The sequence below is a fragment of the Diachasma alloeum genome, unplaced genomic scaffold (genome assembly GCF_001412515.2).
Source record: "Diachasma alloeum isolate Michigan unplaced genomic scaffold, Dall2.0 Dall_scaffold_00187, whole genome shotgun sequence".
Taxonomy (NCBI): domain Eukaryota; kingdom Metazoa; phylum Arthropoda; class Insecta; order Hymenoptera; family Braconidae; genus Diachasma; species Diachasma alloeum.
The window spans coordinates 415,270-431,058 of record NW_021680353.1 but is presented as its reverse complement, the minus strand read 5'-3'; the positions used below and the strand labels follow the sequence as shown (position 1 = coordinate 431,058).

The 15,789-nt window shown below is 34.6% G+C and overlaps 1 protein-coding gene across 1 annotated transcript in view; it reads right to left on the bottom strand.

Annotated features, from left to right (window-relative positions):
• LOC107048342 (NADPH oxidase 5) overlaps positions 1 to 15,789 on the bottom strand; it is a 69,565-nt gene that overhangs the window by 26,548 nt on the left and 27,228 nt on the right. The window contains exon 7 of the mRNA XM_015271483.1: positions 5,869 to 6,079. Coding sequence (XP_015126969.1) covers positions 5,869 to 6,079 — 211 coding nt within the window. The remainder of the gene's footprint in view (positions 1 to 5,868; positions 6,080 to 15,789) is intronic.

Here is a 15,789-nt window from a genome sequence, read left to right as displayed (position 1 = left end):
GAAATTTTTACAGTGATCTCAATTTAATTTTGATTTCTATCGATATCTCGATTGAATTCAACGATATGAAAGATGTATGGCATTCATAACGTTCTACACACCGCAGAATTGAAAAAGCAAAAGAGAAAAAAATAATCATGTTAATCGGAGAATCGAATAGAAAAACCGGAGAAGAGATGAAAATATTGTTGAAATGAGTACACAGAATTCAAATAAAGATGTTTTTATTCGTTTTAAGTGTGTAATTTTTCCGAGTCTCTACTATTTCGTTAAATTCCTAGAACTTATAATTCTTAAAGACAGTAATTTAATTTGATCTTTTTCCAAATCAGGACAGTGGGGAGAATATAAACACCTCACTTGTATTATCATGCTGCAACCTAATGACAGGATTTAACAGGTTTCGAATTTCGCACTAGTTGCTGTCTCAAGAACGTCAACATCTTCACTTCCTCAATTATAAGTTCCCATTGTGCACCGATTCCGCTTTAAAGCACTGACTTTGAAGTCAAGCTATTTTATCTCGTTTTACTACTTCATCATTGAATTTCACAACTCCACCCTCGCCAATTATCGGATTGAAATCAACAATATGGGATATGTTTTTCATCTCTAAAGCTCTAGAAATTGCAGGTCTGAAAGAGGGAGAGGAAAATTAATTACCATGTTCATCAGAGAATAGAGTAGAAGGAACGGAGATGAAGATGGAAATATCGCTGAAATGAGTACAAAGAATTCAAATAAAGATGTTTTTATGGGATTCAAACACGTAATTTTTTCGGGTCTATACTATTTTCGGTATTATCTAGAACTTATAATTTTTGAAGTCATTAATTTAATGTCATCTTTTTCCTAACCAGGACAGTGGGGAAATATAAACACCTCACGGGTATTATGATGCTGCAACCTAATGACAGGATTTAACAGGTTTCTAATTTCAGACTAGTTGCTGTTTCAAAAAGGTCAACACCTTCACTTAACTATAAGTCCTCATTATGCACCGATTCCGAATGAAAGAACTGACTTCGAAGTCAAGTTAATTTGTCTCGTTTGTCTACTTCACCATCGAATTCCGCAACTTAATCCTCTCCAATTGTCAGATTACATTGAACGATATGGGAAATGTTTTTCATCCCTAAAGCTCTATAGATTGCAGAGTTGCAAGGGGGAGCGAGAAAACGTATATTCATGTTAATCAGAACAACGAATAGAAAAAACGAAAATGAAGACGAAAATACTGTTGGAATGAATACAAAGAATTCAAATAAAGATGTTTTTATTCGTTTCAAACCCGTCATTTCTCCGAGTCTATTCTATTTTCTATATTATCTAGAACCTGTAATTCTTGAAGATAGTAATTTAATTTGATCTTTTCCCTAAGCAGGCCAGTGGGGAAATATAAATACCTCATCTGTGTTATCATGCTGTAACTTAATGACCGGATTTAACGGGTTTCTAATTTTCAACGAGTTGCCGTTTTAAGAACGTCAACACCTTCACTTCCTCAATTATAAGTCCCCATTGTGCACCAATTCCACTTCAACGAACTGACTTCGAAGTCAAGTTATTTTACCTCGTTTTACTACTTCACCATTGAATTTCACAACTCAACCCTCCCCAATTATGAGATATAATTCAACGGTAGAGAAAACCGGGGCAAAATGAGATTCCGCCGCAAAATGGATGGCGGGACAAAATGGGACCTCTGTAAAATTTGAGATTTTACACAAATGACTAATTTTTCAGTAGTTACTAATGAAATACCCCATTATTAGTAGAATTAAAGTATCAATATAATTCAGATCTCAAAGATTATAATCTGAAAAAATTCTAAATGGAAGTTAATAAGAATAGAAGCATTCTGGTTAAGTTAGCGCTCAATTCTTAGTCTAGTATTATTGATAATAATTAATTAATAAATGCCAAAATAACCCTGACTATGACGAAGATTCATCCTTGTGGACTGGAAATTTTATAGACAGCCGACTAGTAATTGTCAGAAGATAAATATTAAATGCGCTTTAGGGTGAAAAAATTATAAAATTTCAGTTTTCACAGAAACCTCTGAAATCTTTAAGCAGCCATAAGACGAGAATTCCGTAACTTATTAGAATTTTCTACGAAAAAATGAATATTTAGTATTAAATTATGCTGAATTTCCAATTAATCGAACATTGAAGATTACATTTACCAAAATTTTCCTGATTTCTATTGAGTTTCAGGGAATAATTAAATTCACATTTGCAATTCTCATTGATTTTCCCCTGAGATTCTGAATTTTCAATGACGAAATTCCTTGAAATTTGAGTGAAACGAAAAAGTGATAGAAATGCCTTGAAAGTGTATTGGAAATTTTCAACCAAAAAAATTTCAAATGGATAAAAAAGTTGAGTTACGATAAACTTAGAAACATTCATAACTGTAAGATGAAATATCTGTATAAGACAAAAAATTTTAATCTTCCTGTCAAAACTAGAATATTACTCATAACGACAATTAGAGATTGTCTTCGATAGCAGTTCCTTTTTTGATTCGAAATAGTACATTAGAGTACAAGGGCACAAATTTCGTTTTCAACGAATGTGTGTACAGACCTCGCCTTCGGCTCGGCCTGTAAACTACACATTCGTTGAAAACGAAATTTATTACCGAGTGCTCTATAATATTTTATGTCAAGTCGTGCAGAAGTCGAGTTCTGAGCAAGCTGCGCGAAGCGCAGCGCGCGATAAACTCGACTTATTGCACGGCGCGACATAAATTTATTTTATTTTCCTATTTATGTGATCTGGACACTGGACTCATTTGTTTCATTGAAAAACTAAAAAAACAGGGATCTCGTTTTGCCCTGGGGTATCACTTTGCCCCGCGGGGTCTCATTTTGGCCCGGTCTCACCTATGGAATATGTATTTTTTTAATTTTTCTATTTCATTGGTTTTTATCGAAGTAGTTCTCGATTTGAAACCCCTCCTCTAGCCTGCCTCCCCTCCTTTACTTTTCCTCTCTTTGTTATCTGCGGTATCATGGCCGTCTTACTCTTAGCTGTGTCCCATTCGAGCTAGGACTGCACGGGAAACCATGTAAAACCCCAGTCGCACAGCCGGCCGATTGTGCAGTGCCCTAATGTATCCATCTGTCACACTGACTAGATGGAGACACTAGGCCGCTACACCGTGCCTACCGCCCGTAATTTTTGTGCGAGTGAGTTGTTCCTAAGCGGTCACCCATCCAAGTACTAATCCAGCTCAACGCTGCTTAGCTTGGATGTCCGGCGGAGCAACACCTCACCCACCTAACCATTACAGTCGGTCCTATGGAATATGTTTTTCATCCCTAAAGCTCTAGCGACTGCAAATCTGAAAGAGTGAGCGAGAAAAATGATAATCATGTTAATGAGAGCCTCGAATAGAAAAAATGGAGATGAAGATGAAAATACTGTTGAAATGAGTACAAAGAATTCAAATGAAGATGTTTTTATTTGTTCCAAACGCATCCTTTTTCCAGGTCTATACTAGTTTCTATATTATCTAGAACTTCCAATTCTTGAAGACAGTAATTTACTTGGTTTTTTTCCCTGAGCAGGACAGTGGGAAAGTATAAATACCTGATCTGTGTAACCTAATGACAGGATTTAACAGGTTTCTCTTTTCAGACTAGTTGTTGTTTCAAGAACGTCAACACCTGCAGTTCCTCCATTATAAGTTCCCATCGTATATTCATTCCGCTTTAAAGCACTGATTTTGAAGTCAAGCTATTTTATCTCGTTTTACTACTTCATCATTGAATTTCACAACTCAACCCTCCCCAATTATCGGATTTAAATCATGTTTTTCATATCTAATGCTTTAGAAACTACAGAGCGGAAAGAGGGAGAGGAAAATTAATTATCATGTTAATCAGAGAAATATTGTTGAAATGAGTATAAAGAATTCAAATGAAGATATTTTTATCGGATTCAAACACGTAATTTTTCCGGGTCTATATTATTTTCTGTATTATCTAGAACTTCGAATTCGCGAAGACATTAATTTAATGTGATCTTTTCTCTCAACAGGACAGTGGGGGGAATATAAACACTTCACCTGTATTATCATGCTGCAATCTAATGACAGGATTTAACAGGTTTCTAATTTCAAACTAGTTGCTGTTTCGAGAACGTCAGCACCTTCACTTCCTCAATTATAAGTTCCCATTGGGCACCGATTCCGCTTTAAAGAACTGACTTGTAGGTGAAGTTATTTTATCTCGTTTTACAACTTCACCATTGAATTTCACAATTCAACCCTCCCCAATTATCAGATTTAATTCAACAATATGAAATATGTTTTTTTATCCCTAAAGCTCTACAGACTGCAGAGGTGACAGAGGGAGAAAGAAAAATGATAATCATGTTAATGGGAGAATCGGAGAGAAGGAACGGAGATGAAGATAAAAAATATTACTGAATTGAACACAAAAAGTTCAAATAAAGATTTTTTCATCACTGAGTTCCGCTAAGTGACGTCTATCGTCCTGTTTTTCCACCAATAGATGATTTATAATTCTGGGATTCTGATCCCTACGCAGGACAGAACACCTTATATGTATAATCGTGCTCGAACCTAATGACAGCATTTAATCGGTTTCCAATGTCAGACTAATTGCTCATTCAGAAACGTCAGAATCTTCATTTTCGCAAATTCAACTCCCTATTGTGCACCGATGCTGCTTCAAAAACGACTTCGAAGTCAAGTTAATTTATCTCATTTTACTACTTCATTATGGCATGGAAGACGTATGAAATTCATAAAGCTGTACAAATTGCAGAACTGAAATATGGAGAGAGAAAGATAATTCCTGTTAATCAGAGACTCAGATGGAAGGAACGTCGATAAAAATATTGTTGAAACGAATACAAAAAGAATCAAATGAAGATTTTCAAATGCGTCATTTCTCTGGGTGTATACAATTTTTTTTATTATCTAGAACTTTTGATTATCGAAAACATTAGTTTGATTTAATTCTTCCCCAAATGGAAACTTTGTAATTGTTCAAAATTAAGTTTTCGATTTTTTGTGTTAGGGGAACTAAATATGATCTAAAAAGTGCGGAGATGCGATTTTTATATGTTGTCTGTACGTCCATGCATGTACGTACGTGTGTGCGGTCTTTTTTTTTGAAATATTTGTTTTTTTATAATACGCAAAAATTTTGATGTCTTTTCAATGTATGACACATTGACAATGATATTACATGAAAAAAGAGGGGAATAGTCAAATAACGATTGAACATAGGAAGAATCCTTGTAAAGCAAATTGCAAATTTATTAGCAATAATAACTGTACGCATATTTATTGAAAAATTCCGTCTATCCATGTGTTTTTCTTTAGCGGGACATTACATAAAATATAAATACATTACATGTATAATCATGTTTGAAACTAATGACAGGACTTAAGAGGTTTCTAATTTCAAAATAATTGCTCTATCAACAACGTCAACATCTTTACTTTCACCAATTATAATTCCCTATTGTACACCGATGCCGCTTCAAGAACCGCCTTAGAAATCAGATTAATTTATCTCGTTTTACCACTTCACCACCGAATTCCACAACTCAATACTTCCTGATTATCAGATCCAATTCAACGGCATGAAAGACGTCTAAAATTCATAAAGCTTTCCAGACAGCAGAATTGAAAGAGGGAGGAGAAAAATAATAATCATGTTAATCGGAAAATCGAATAGACGGAATGGAGATGAAGATAAATTTAATTCGTAGGTTTCGTGGATTGGAGGCTGTGGAGACAGGGCAGAGAGGGACGCCACTTTCGATTGATCGATAACGACTCCTTTCACCCCTGTCTCACTTGATCCTCGTCGCATCTTACCTGATTGATAGATTCTCGAGGAGACCCTCGTGTTTCTCCAACTGCTTCTTCAATGCTTGGAACGTGATAGCACCCTTGTTACCCTGATCCGCATCCTCGAAGAGGGCAAGCGTTAAGTCCTCAATCTGTTCGTCACTGAATCTCATACCATTCTCCTCCATGCAGGCCCTCATCACGTGCTCGAGTTCACGATGCTGAATCAACCCGTCACCTAGTTTATGTAGAATGTTTCAAGCCATTAGTTTACAACGTGTCCATCCGATAATGGGACGGACAAATTGGGGAGAAAACAGTTTTGTGAATTGTGCAGTTAATGGTGCTTGTTAATGCCACTACTTAATTATAAAATTGATTGAAATTTTTGAGTGCATCGTTCACTATCAGCAAAAAGTTACAATTCCATGGAGAGTAACGGGTGATACAGAAAACAAAAGTTTTTGTTTTTAGGAATATTTCTGTAATTGTTAGAAATAGATCCTTAATTTTTAGAAACCTATCTCTAATTTTTATACATTCTTTATACTAATGGTGACAGGACTAATTACCACATAGTAATTTGATCTGAACACGTCAATTCATCACACAGACAATTGACCACAAATAATGTGAACAGTAAACCTATTCAACACAGGGGAAATTCAACTCTCATTAAAAGAGACAAATTTATTACAAATTTACTACTAAACCCGTATAATTCTAATCATTCTCGTTCTATACACGGAAAAAAAAATACCTGAATTGAGTATAAAATATACGTGATTCAAGCATATTTTATACTTAATTCAAGTTTTTTTTTCCGTGTATAAAAACAACAGACGTAAGCAGATAAAAGATAAATTCTCCAAGTAATAGTAAGAATGTATAATCAGTGCGCTGGAGGCATTAGCCTTGGTCATGCGGTCTTCAAAATGCTGCTGCAGTTTGTTTTGAGTCAAAGAGGAAAACCACAATCAATTAGCCAAAGTTATTTGTATCATTTGTTGCATAATAATCATGGTAAAGAAAGTGGTGGTCAGCTCCAGTGAAGAGATTGATATTATAAATTGTCTACGAGGGATTGCACATATTGAATTGTAAACAATATAATACGGCTTAGGAATGTTATGATGGTAAGGATGATGTTGTGTGATAGGATTAGATGTGAGTTATTAAGTTTATCGAATTTTCTATTGTTCAACAAAGTGCGATGACGACTTTGTGTTCAAATATCCACACAGAGAGAAATGTTCAGTAAAAATTACGGAACTCTCACTTCACTCACCGATTACGGAATCGACTCAGAAAATTTAAGTGACGGTATCGTAATTTTTGACAAGAGATTCAGATAAAAATTACGGAACGCTCCGGAAAAATTCCGTGACAGTTCCGTAAAATTTCCTACAACCACGTTTCGCTCCGGAATTACGAAAAGGATACGTAATTTTTATTGAATATTTCTCTCCGTGCAATGATTAATTTAATATGTGTTGAATTTTCTCAGTGTTGAATAGGTTTTGTGTTCAATTTATTTGTGTTCAGTTGTCTGTGTTATGAATTATTGTGTATTCAATTTTCATGTTCAAATGTCTTTGTGTTTATTAGTCATGGAGCCATACTAACTACCATTACTTTTGATGATATTTTTTCTGTGAATTCTCAGGAGAACGACCTTGAAGATATTCATCCAAAAGCGCAAACTCTACAAAAAATTTTCATGTTTTTTTGAACTGTCAGACAGAGTGATGTTTGACATTCTTCAAGCCGATTATTCATTTTTGGTCGTTTAGAAATAAAATAGATAACATGTCCCGAATGTAGTGTGATGTCTTGATGCATAAAAGAAATGATAAATAAATGGGGTAAACAGTCCACTTGCGGAACACCCCCCCCCCCCNGGAACACCCCCCCCCCCCCGCCCACCAATTAATGGAACACTTGAATATTTTTCCAGATTTCTGGAATATTACCTATCTATCGAATCTATTTCGTTTTAAAATCAAGTCGATATTTCCATCCATGATATGAAAATATATTTGTTGGTTTAGCTGCTATTTCCCGCTCAATAATGGAAATGAATTCTGCCAGCTGCTATTTTCAGCCATTTTGCGACGTGTGAGTAGTCAGATGACAGTGACAGTGTGACCGCTAACGTGCCGAACGAAGTTACTTGGGTTAAAGTAGCTCTACCCCTACGGCTGGACTCGTTGAGTGCTTTTGAAAAAAAACGATTCTAAAAATAATTTTTTTGATGTCTAGATTATTAAAATAATTTATAAAGGACATAAGCATAAGAATTATTTCATTATTAATTGTGTTCAATAAAAGTATGAATAAATAGATTTTCAACTGATTAGCTTGGAAAAATTAGTGGCAACATTGTAGGATAATGTGACGGGTGAGAGAGGTCCCGCCAAGTGACAGCTGACCGAGCCGTCGTTGCCACGTCTACTCCTGTTCACAGTCTCCCGTGATTCTGGTTGGAAATTGTTAATAATAAAAAAAACAATAAATCGTTATCTAACAGGTGCCAATATTTTTTATTATTTTTTTCTCATTTTTAGGAAAAAAAATTAGATTTTAATTTTTGTTTTAACTGGAGCTGTGTCAAATTTAGCGTTTTTCACATAAGACTCTGTGTTAAATAATGAATTTTCAACATTTTCATTTATAAAAACTTGAACGACAATTAAATGAGGAAAAAAATTACGATTCCGAATCACGCAGAGTTTTTAGGCGATTTGTTGCAGTTTTTAAAAATCTTTGAATTGAAATATAATCTCCTAAGGGTAGAGCTACTTTAATAATCATCAAATGCCGTAAGTCCAGACTAATATTGACCCCAAAAGCTTCATCTTTTGATATTTTTGGATTCATTTTATCCGAAAGTTCTTATTTCTATCAATATATGGGTGTTCCGCCAATTGGGTTGGGTTTTCGCGGCATTTCCAACCGACGGAACACTGATGTTTTCGTTTAGCACATGCCGGAGTGGTTCAGTCAAAACTATATCAATAATTGATAAGTTGAAAATATAATGACATTTATGTTTCTATTCCTTGTTAAATTGTTCTGACAAATTCATATACGAAGAAAGTCGAGTTATGTGTTCATGTGATCGATATCACTTATTTTTAAGTTTGTTCACTAGTAAGAGTTTCTTTGTATAATAAAATTTGCATCACAATTTCAATTTTCAATTATAATCTGAATTTGTTGACATTTTTCTAGAAAAATATCCTTATAACTTTGAGTTCCTAACCTTTCACCGTCTCTCAAAGTTCTAATGTCATTGGGCGCACGATGTTCCATATTTGAGATAATGCTTTTATCGCCGTGTGACATACGAGATTTTATGTCGTTGGGCCTGAAAACCGCGATCTAACCGAGCCAAGCAAGGTTAGAATCGCGGTTTATCGGGCCTAATGACATAAAAGTTGTTTTCGCCCGAGTGACGAACATAATTTTTCTTCACAATGTCCGTAATCATATTTTACGGACAGTGGGATGAAAATCCTTAAATTCGATTAACGGAAAAAAAAAAAATTTCCAATTTCAGTGTTCCAAATTCTTGAGCAGCAAGAGGACGGAAATTCCCCAGCTTACTTGAATTTTTACTTAAAACATGAATATTCAGTACCAAATTACGCAGAATTCTTACTAAATTGAAAATTTAAGAATATATTCACTTGCATTTTCCTGATTTCCATTAACAGTGTTGGAAAAACTTGAAATTTCATGGACAAACTTGCAGAGATTTTCATAATAGCAATTGAACTCAATTTAAAGGAAAAATGGTTATGCAATTCCAAGTTTCACTTAGAATTCAAGTGAATTGATAAGTTCCAAATGTGAATAAGACAGAAATTTCACGATTTGTTTGAATTTTAAATTGAACCTGAATATTGATTATCGCAATGACCCGAATTTTTAAGATTCGTGTGCAATGATTGAACTGCAATTTATAGCTTTGATTGACCTTCTTATTGAATTATGAGGAAATCAGTGGGATACGGGATGGGATTCTCGAGATTTTAGTTGCAATGTCACTTTTTGAAAATTTAGCGTCTGTCATAGCTCGATACATCATTCTCCTACAACTTCAAGATGAATTAGATCACTCGATAAAACTCATTCATACTTTAAAAGGAGATGGATTTTTCATCGTAAACGTTCTATTCGCTTTCTGATTGTTTTATGATTTTGAACTGTGATAATACAAGAATAATAATTTGTCATAGCTTGAGAGAATTAAATATTTGATATTAGGGGGAAGTTCTGGAATATCGGAATGAACAAAAATATCAAATGTGGTCCCTCATGACGGACTTTGCAAATTTAATTTCCAGTGATTATAGAATAGAATTGCAATCTGTTGTATTAACGAGCTGATATATTCAGTGCTGTTCGTCTCAATCAATTATTTTTCTTGAATATCAACCTTTTCATTTGTTCTCCCATTAGTCAACCATTTCAATTATTTCTAACAGACTCAATAATTGCCACAACTACACTCATTGTCAGATGATGTATGTCATTAACAGTAAATACACAGAGAAACAAGCAGGGGACATCGAGCATATAATAGCGCTCCTTGTGACAGTGAGTATGTCACTGAGCGATGTCTTATTTTTTTTCGCCATCAATACATTGATGGCGAATGGTTTGAAATATTACAAAATTTTATAGCTTCAGAACACCAACTCGCAGCGAAAATTTCAGATGGTTACTGCTGCCTTCATGGGTACTATCAAAATTCTAATTTTTCGAATACTTCGTATGAGCAGGTATACATATATTTTCTGTCTAAATTTCACGTTGATATTTCGATTTTTGCACAAGCTAGAGTGTTTACAAATTTATTTTATGAAAAAACGGAAAAACGGGAATATCTCGAAAACTTTGTACGAACTAGTATAGATGTTTTGATTGATTTAGATAAAAGGCGTCGAAACGAATATTTTGAAAACAAAAAAATTGAAATCGGTTCACTAGTTTCGAAGATATTTGTGGAAAACGATTTAAAAACGAATCGCATTTTCTCCAAACCTATTACATCGATCGAGCTGAAATTTTGCACAGAGTTAGTCCTCATTGAGACCTATAATCTGACAAAATTGCAGATTTTTTGGCACTACTTTAGACAGTTAATTACTCAATTTTCTAAAAATTGACCACCGGGAAGGTGGCGATGGACGTGGTCACATACAGACATGGTCGCCAAACTTCGTATTTTTACGTTTCAGACCATTCTACATAATTTCCAATCAAAATTAGAGAATGTGAAAATCGAAGGATTGCAATGCTTCCATTCGGAAGCAATAATTTGGAGAAAAATTACTAAATAAGTCAAGTAATCATGAAGCGAAACCCATTTTTAGGTCTTTTTCAACTGATAGAGGGGCAAAAAAACGAGAGGAATTTTTTTTTCAAAATTTTTGTTTGATAGCCATCTTTTCAGAAAACAAATGAGACAAAACTCCCCAGTGTCGACTTTTTGGCCCGTTGAAAGGAATTTTGGCGTTAATTAGAGTTTGTCTTTCGTCGTAGTTTTGAGTTTTTGTTCGGGGGACAGGTGTTGAAAATGACCGAAAATCGCTATTATTCATGCAAATATGTCCCAAATCAGTGAATATTCAATTGAATAATTAAAAATGAGTCAATTGAATTGAATTCTTGATTACCAACAAATGAAAGCTCCTGGAAAAATGTATTTTCATTATATAATTAGAGAAATAATGATTTTTCACTCAAAAATTAATAACCGCCGAAATACGGCGAAAGACAAACTCTAAATGGCACCAAAATTCTTGACCTTTTATTAACAATTTATAGTCAAAATTTCAGTTAACAAAAAATGAGCTTTTTGAGTAATTAACGATTTAAAAAAACGTTTTCTCGTGTAAACCCCGTCAAACTGAAGATAATGTTATGTATGATGTCTTATTTTGAAGGGTTTTTCATATTTTTTGCGCGTGCCAAAGGGCGATTTGATAAATTGAAACCCGCCAGAGATATTGGAGCGAATTTGGAAAAAAAAAAATTTCGGACAAAAACTATCAATTTTCAAAATATCATAACTTCCTCAATTACCCGTACTTTTCAATTGTTCTTTTTTTAACATTTTTGTCTAATTGTCATGTTTTCAGAAAAAAAATGAGAAGAAAATCCCCAGCATCGAATTTTTTGTTCTGCTGATTTGGCGTGGATTTACCCATATATAATCGTGATTTACGTCGACTTTAAGCGTAAAATACGCTTCAGAAAACATAACAGATGACTTCTCAAATGTAATTTATCTTTAGGTTTTTCTGTGTTTCTATCCATGAAAATGTCTATTTTTATGCTGAAACTCTGGACCGTGTACTATCTATAAGTCAAATTCTCCGTAAAACATGCCAATTTTATTGAGCTTAAATATCTAATTAAGGACTACACTGAAGATGAAGATTCTCACGGAACTTAATCAAGTATACGACCTCTATCACTATTGATTTTTTTTGTGATACCTGCCTCAAAAGTGCATTTTTCGAAGCGGTTTAGTGTGCGTAAAGCGGTTGTTTTCCACACGGCGTGCATAAAGTTTCCGAGCGTGCGGTGAACTCGGCAGGTACCACAAAAAATAGGATGTGTTACACGTGCGTGTGAAACAGTGGAACTTTACGTACTAGTAACATAATATACTATTTCAGATTTTTCTAGAATCTTTCACATTTATCACAATGTCCATTATTGGCGTGCGGCCCGATGCTAGAGGCGCGATCAACGCCGTGTTATTTGAAAATTCAAGTAAGCTGAATAATTTTTGTCTTTCTGCTGCCTAAAAATTTGGAATTCAACGCAATTTTTGGTGAAATTTAAAAGTTATTAAATGTCGCTCTCCTGAAAATGACTATGAAACTGTTCATTGAATTTGAATTGTTCTAACGATGTAGAGTGCAAGTGTAAATGTTATATAAGTGATAGACTGTTCCTCAAATTGTACAGTCAATAAATAAAGCTGTCAAAGACTTTAGAATTTTCTAGGGGATGCGCTAGATTTTCGAACGAAATTTTCTCCCACGTAGGTTTATTCGAGATACTTGCGGAGTAAGTTACTGCTTCATTCGAATTTCACAGAATGTTTGAGAATACACGGAGAAAAAAAATCCAGAATTTTTCAGGAGAAATTCAGGCAAAAATGACCGTGCCGTCTGGTAAAGTTGGTTCAATTGTCTAGCACCAGAAAAATTCCGGTGCTGCATAGTAAAAATTCCGGTACCGCACAGTAAAAGCTGATCCCTGACTGTTTTATATTACATGATAAATTACATTCAATAGTTAAAAATGAGTAAACATTGTCATTTAGCATATCATCCTATTAATTTTATTTTAACCTCTCCTCCATATCCTTTCTTCCATATTAAAAGCGGAATGCGCGGCAATCGTATGTGGAACGTTTGACAGGCCAATGTATCTCTAGAGCATTATACACCTCATGAAGAGAAAATAAGGGGCACTTATTTTATTTCTTAACCGTTTTATTACAACGCTAATTAATATTTCACTGAATTGATATTATGAAAAACATTAACCTGGGGTTTCAGTAAGGAGATATGTNAACGGGGTGGCATACAGTTGAGATATGTAGAAGGGTTTGTTTGTAGTTGTTTCTAACAGTGAAAAAAATCGAAAAAAATGAAGAACCTTATAAACCAACTTTCATACTTGATTGTTGTTTTTGAATTTTTCCAATCCGAACTGAAATCAGCGTTCAATCCGTTTTTGAAATACACTTAGGAACGATTTCATAGTTAAAGCTGGAGTGACATTGGATTCTCATCTGCAATCGTTTGTAGTTGATTGTAGTTCCGGAAATTTCACGATAGGAATTGTAATAAACATTCAATCGATTTTTTTCAAACAATTAGGAATCATTTCATAGTTGTATTTGAAATGACGTGGGATTCTTATTTGCAATCGTTTGTAGGTGATTGTAGTTTTGGAATTTGCGCAATCGGAAATCAAATGAGCGTCCAATCGATTTTTGGAGACCAATAGGAACTGATTGATAGCTATAGCCAGAATGAGCTCGGATTCCTGTCTAAAGTCGTTTGTAGTTGTTTGGAATACTCACAGATTTTCAACGCACCGAGAAAAAAGGGTGGCCGGGAGTTGAGATACGTAGAAGGATTTGTTTATAGTTGTTTCTAACAGTAAAAAAAGACGGTAAAAAAGACCCCCATAGACCAATGTTCATAATTAATTGTAGTTTTGGAATTTTTCCAATCCAAACTCAAATGAGCATCTAATCGATTTTTGGAGCCCAATCAGGAACTTGTCGACAGCTATAGCCAAAATGAGCTTGGATCCCTGCATAAAATTGTTTGTAGTTTGTAGTACTCACAGATTTCCAATGCACCGAGAAGAAAGGGTGGTGTATAGTTGAGATATGTAGAAGAATTCGTACGTAGATATTTCTAATAGTGAAAAAAATCAATAAGAAAAGATCTTTATGAACCAACGATTTTAGGAGCCCAAGTAGGAACTTGTTAACAGCTATAGCCAAAATGAGCTCGGATTCCTGTCTAAAATGGTTTGTAGTCCTTTGTAGTACTCCCAGATGTTCAATGCACCGAGAAAAAAGGGTGGTGTAGAGTTGAGATATGTAGAAGAATTCGTTTGTAGGTGTTTCTAATGGTGAAAAAAATCAAAAAGAAAAGAAGATCTTTATGAACCAACGTTCATAATTGCAGTTTTGGAATTTTTCCAATCCAAACTCGATCGAGCATCCAATCGATTTTTGGAGCCCAAGTAGGAACTTGTTGACAGATATAGCCAAAATGAGCTCGGATTCCTTTCTAAAATGGTTTGTTGTTGTTTGTAGTACTCATAGATTTTTAATACACCGAGAAAAAAGGGTGGTAGGCAATTGAGATATGTAGTAGGATTCGTTTGTAGATATTTCTAACAGTGAAAAAAATCGATAAAAATTAAGAACCTTATAAACCAACGTTCCTAATTGATTGTAGTTTTGGAATTTTTCCAATCCGAACTGAAATGAGCGTTCAATCCGTTTTTGAAATACAGTTAGGAACTGTTTCATAGTTACAGCTGGAGTGACATTGGTTTCTCATCTGCAGTCGTTTGTAGTTGATTGTAGTTCTGGAAATTTCACGATCGGAATAGTAATAAACGTTCAATCGATTTTTTTTAAACAGTTAGGAACTATTTCATAGTTGTATTTGAAATGATGTGGGATTCTTATCTGCAATCGTTTGTAGTTGATTGTAGTTTTGGAATTTTCGCAATCGGAAATCAAACGAGCATGCAATCGATTTTTGGAGCCCAAGTAGGAACTGATTGAAAGCTATAGCCAAAATGAGCTCGGATTCAATTCAATTCAAAAATTCAATTGAACGGTCAGTCCAATTAGAATCGAAAAAAAAATCGATTCTACAATCAACTACAAAGGATTCCTGCCAAGTTTCAAAGGTCATTTTTTTGCGATGATTTTTACGCTCTCTGTGCCTAAAAAATGGATTAAAGATCAGTTTCATTTTTATTAGAAAAATTCCAATCCTACAATTGACTACAAACGATTTCAGGCAGGAATCCACTTTTTTTTTAGCCATAGCTGTAGAATAGTTCCTATCTATTTCACAGCTATCAATCAGTTCCAACTTGTGCTCCGAAAATCGATTGGACGCTCATTTCAGTTCGGATTGGAAACATTCCAAAACTACAATCAAGTATGAACGTTGGTTCATAAGGATCTCCTTACCTAATTCTTTTCTGTTTCTAGAACAGCTACAAACGGGATCTTCTACATGTCTCAACTCTCTACCACCCTTTCTTCTCGGTGCATTGAAAATCTGTGAGTACTACAAACGACTACAAACCATTTTAGACAGGAATCCGAGCTCATTTTGGCTATATCTGTCAACAAGTTCCTACTTGGGCTCC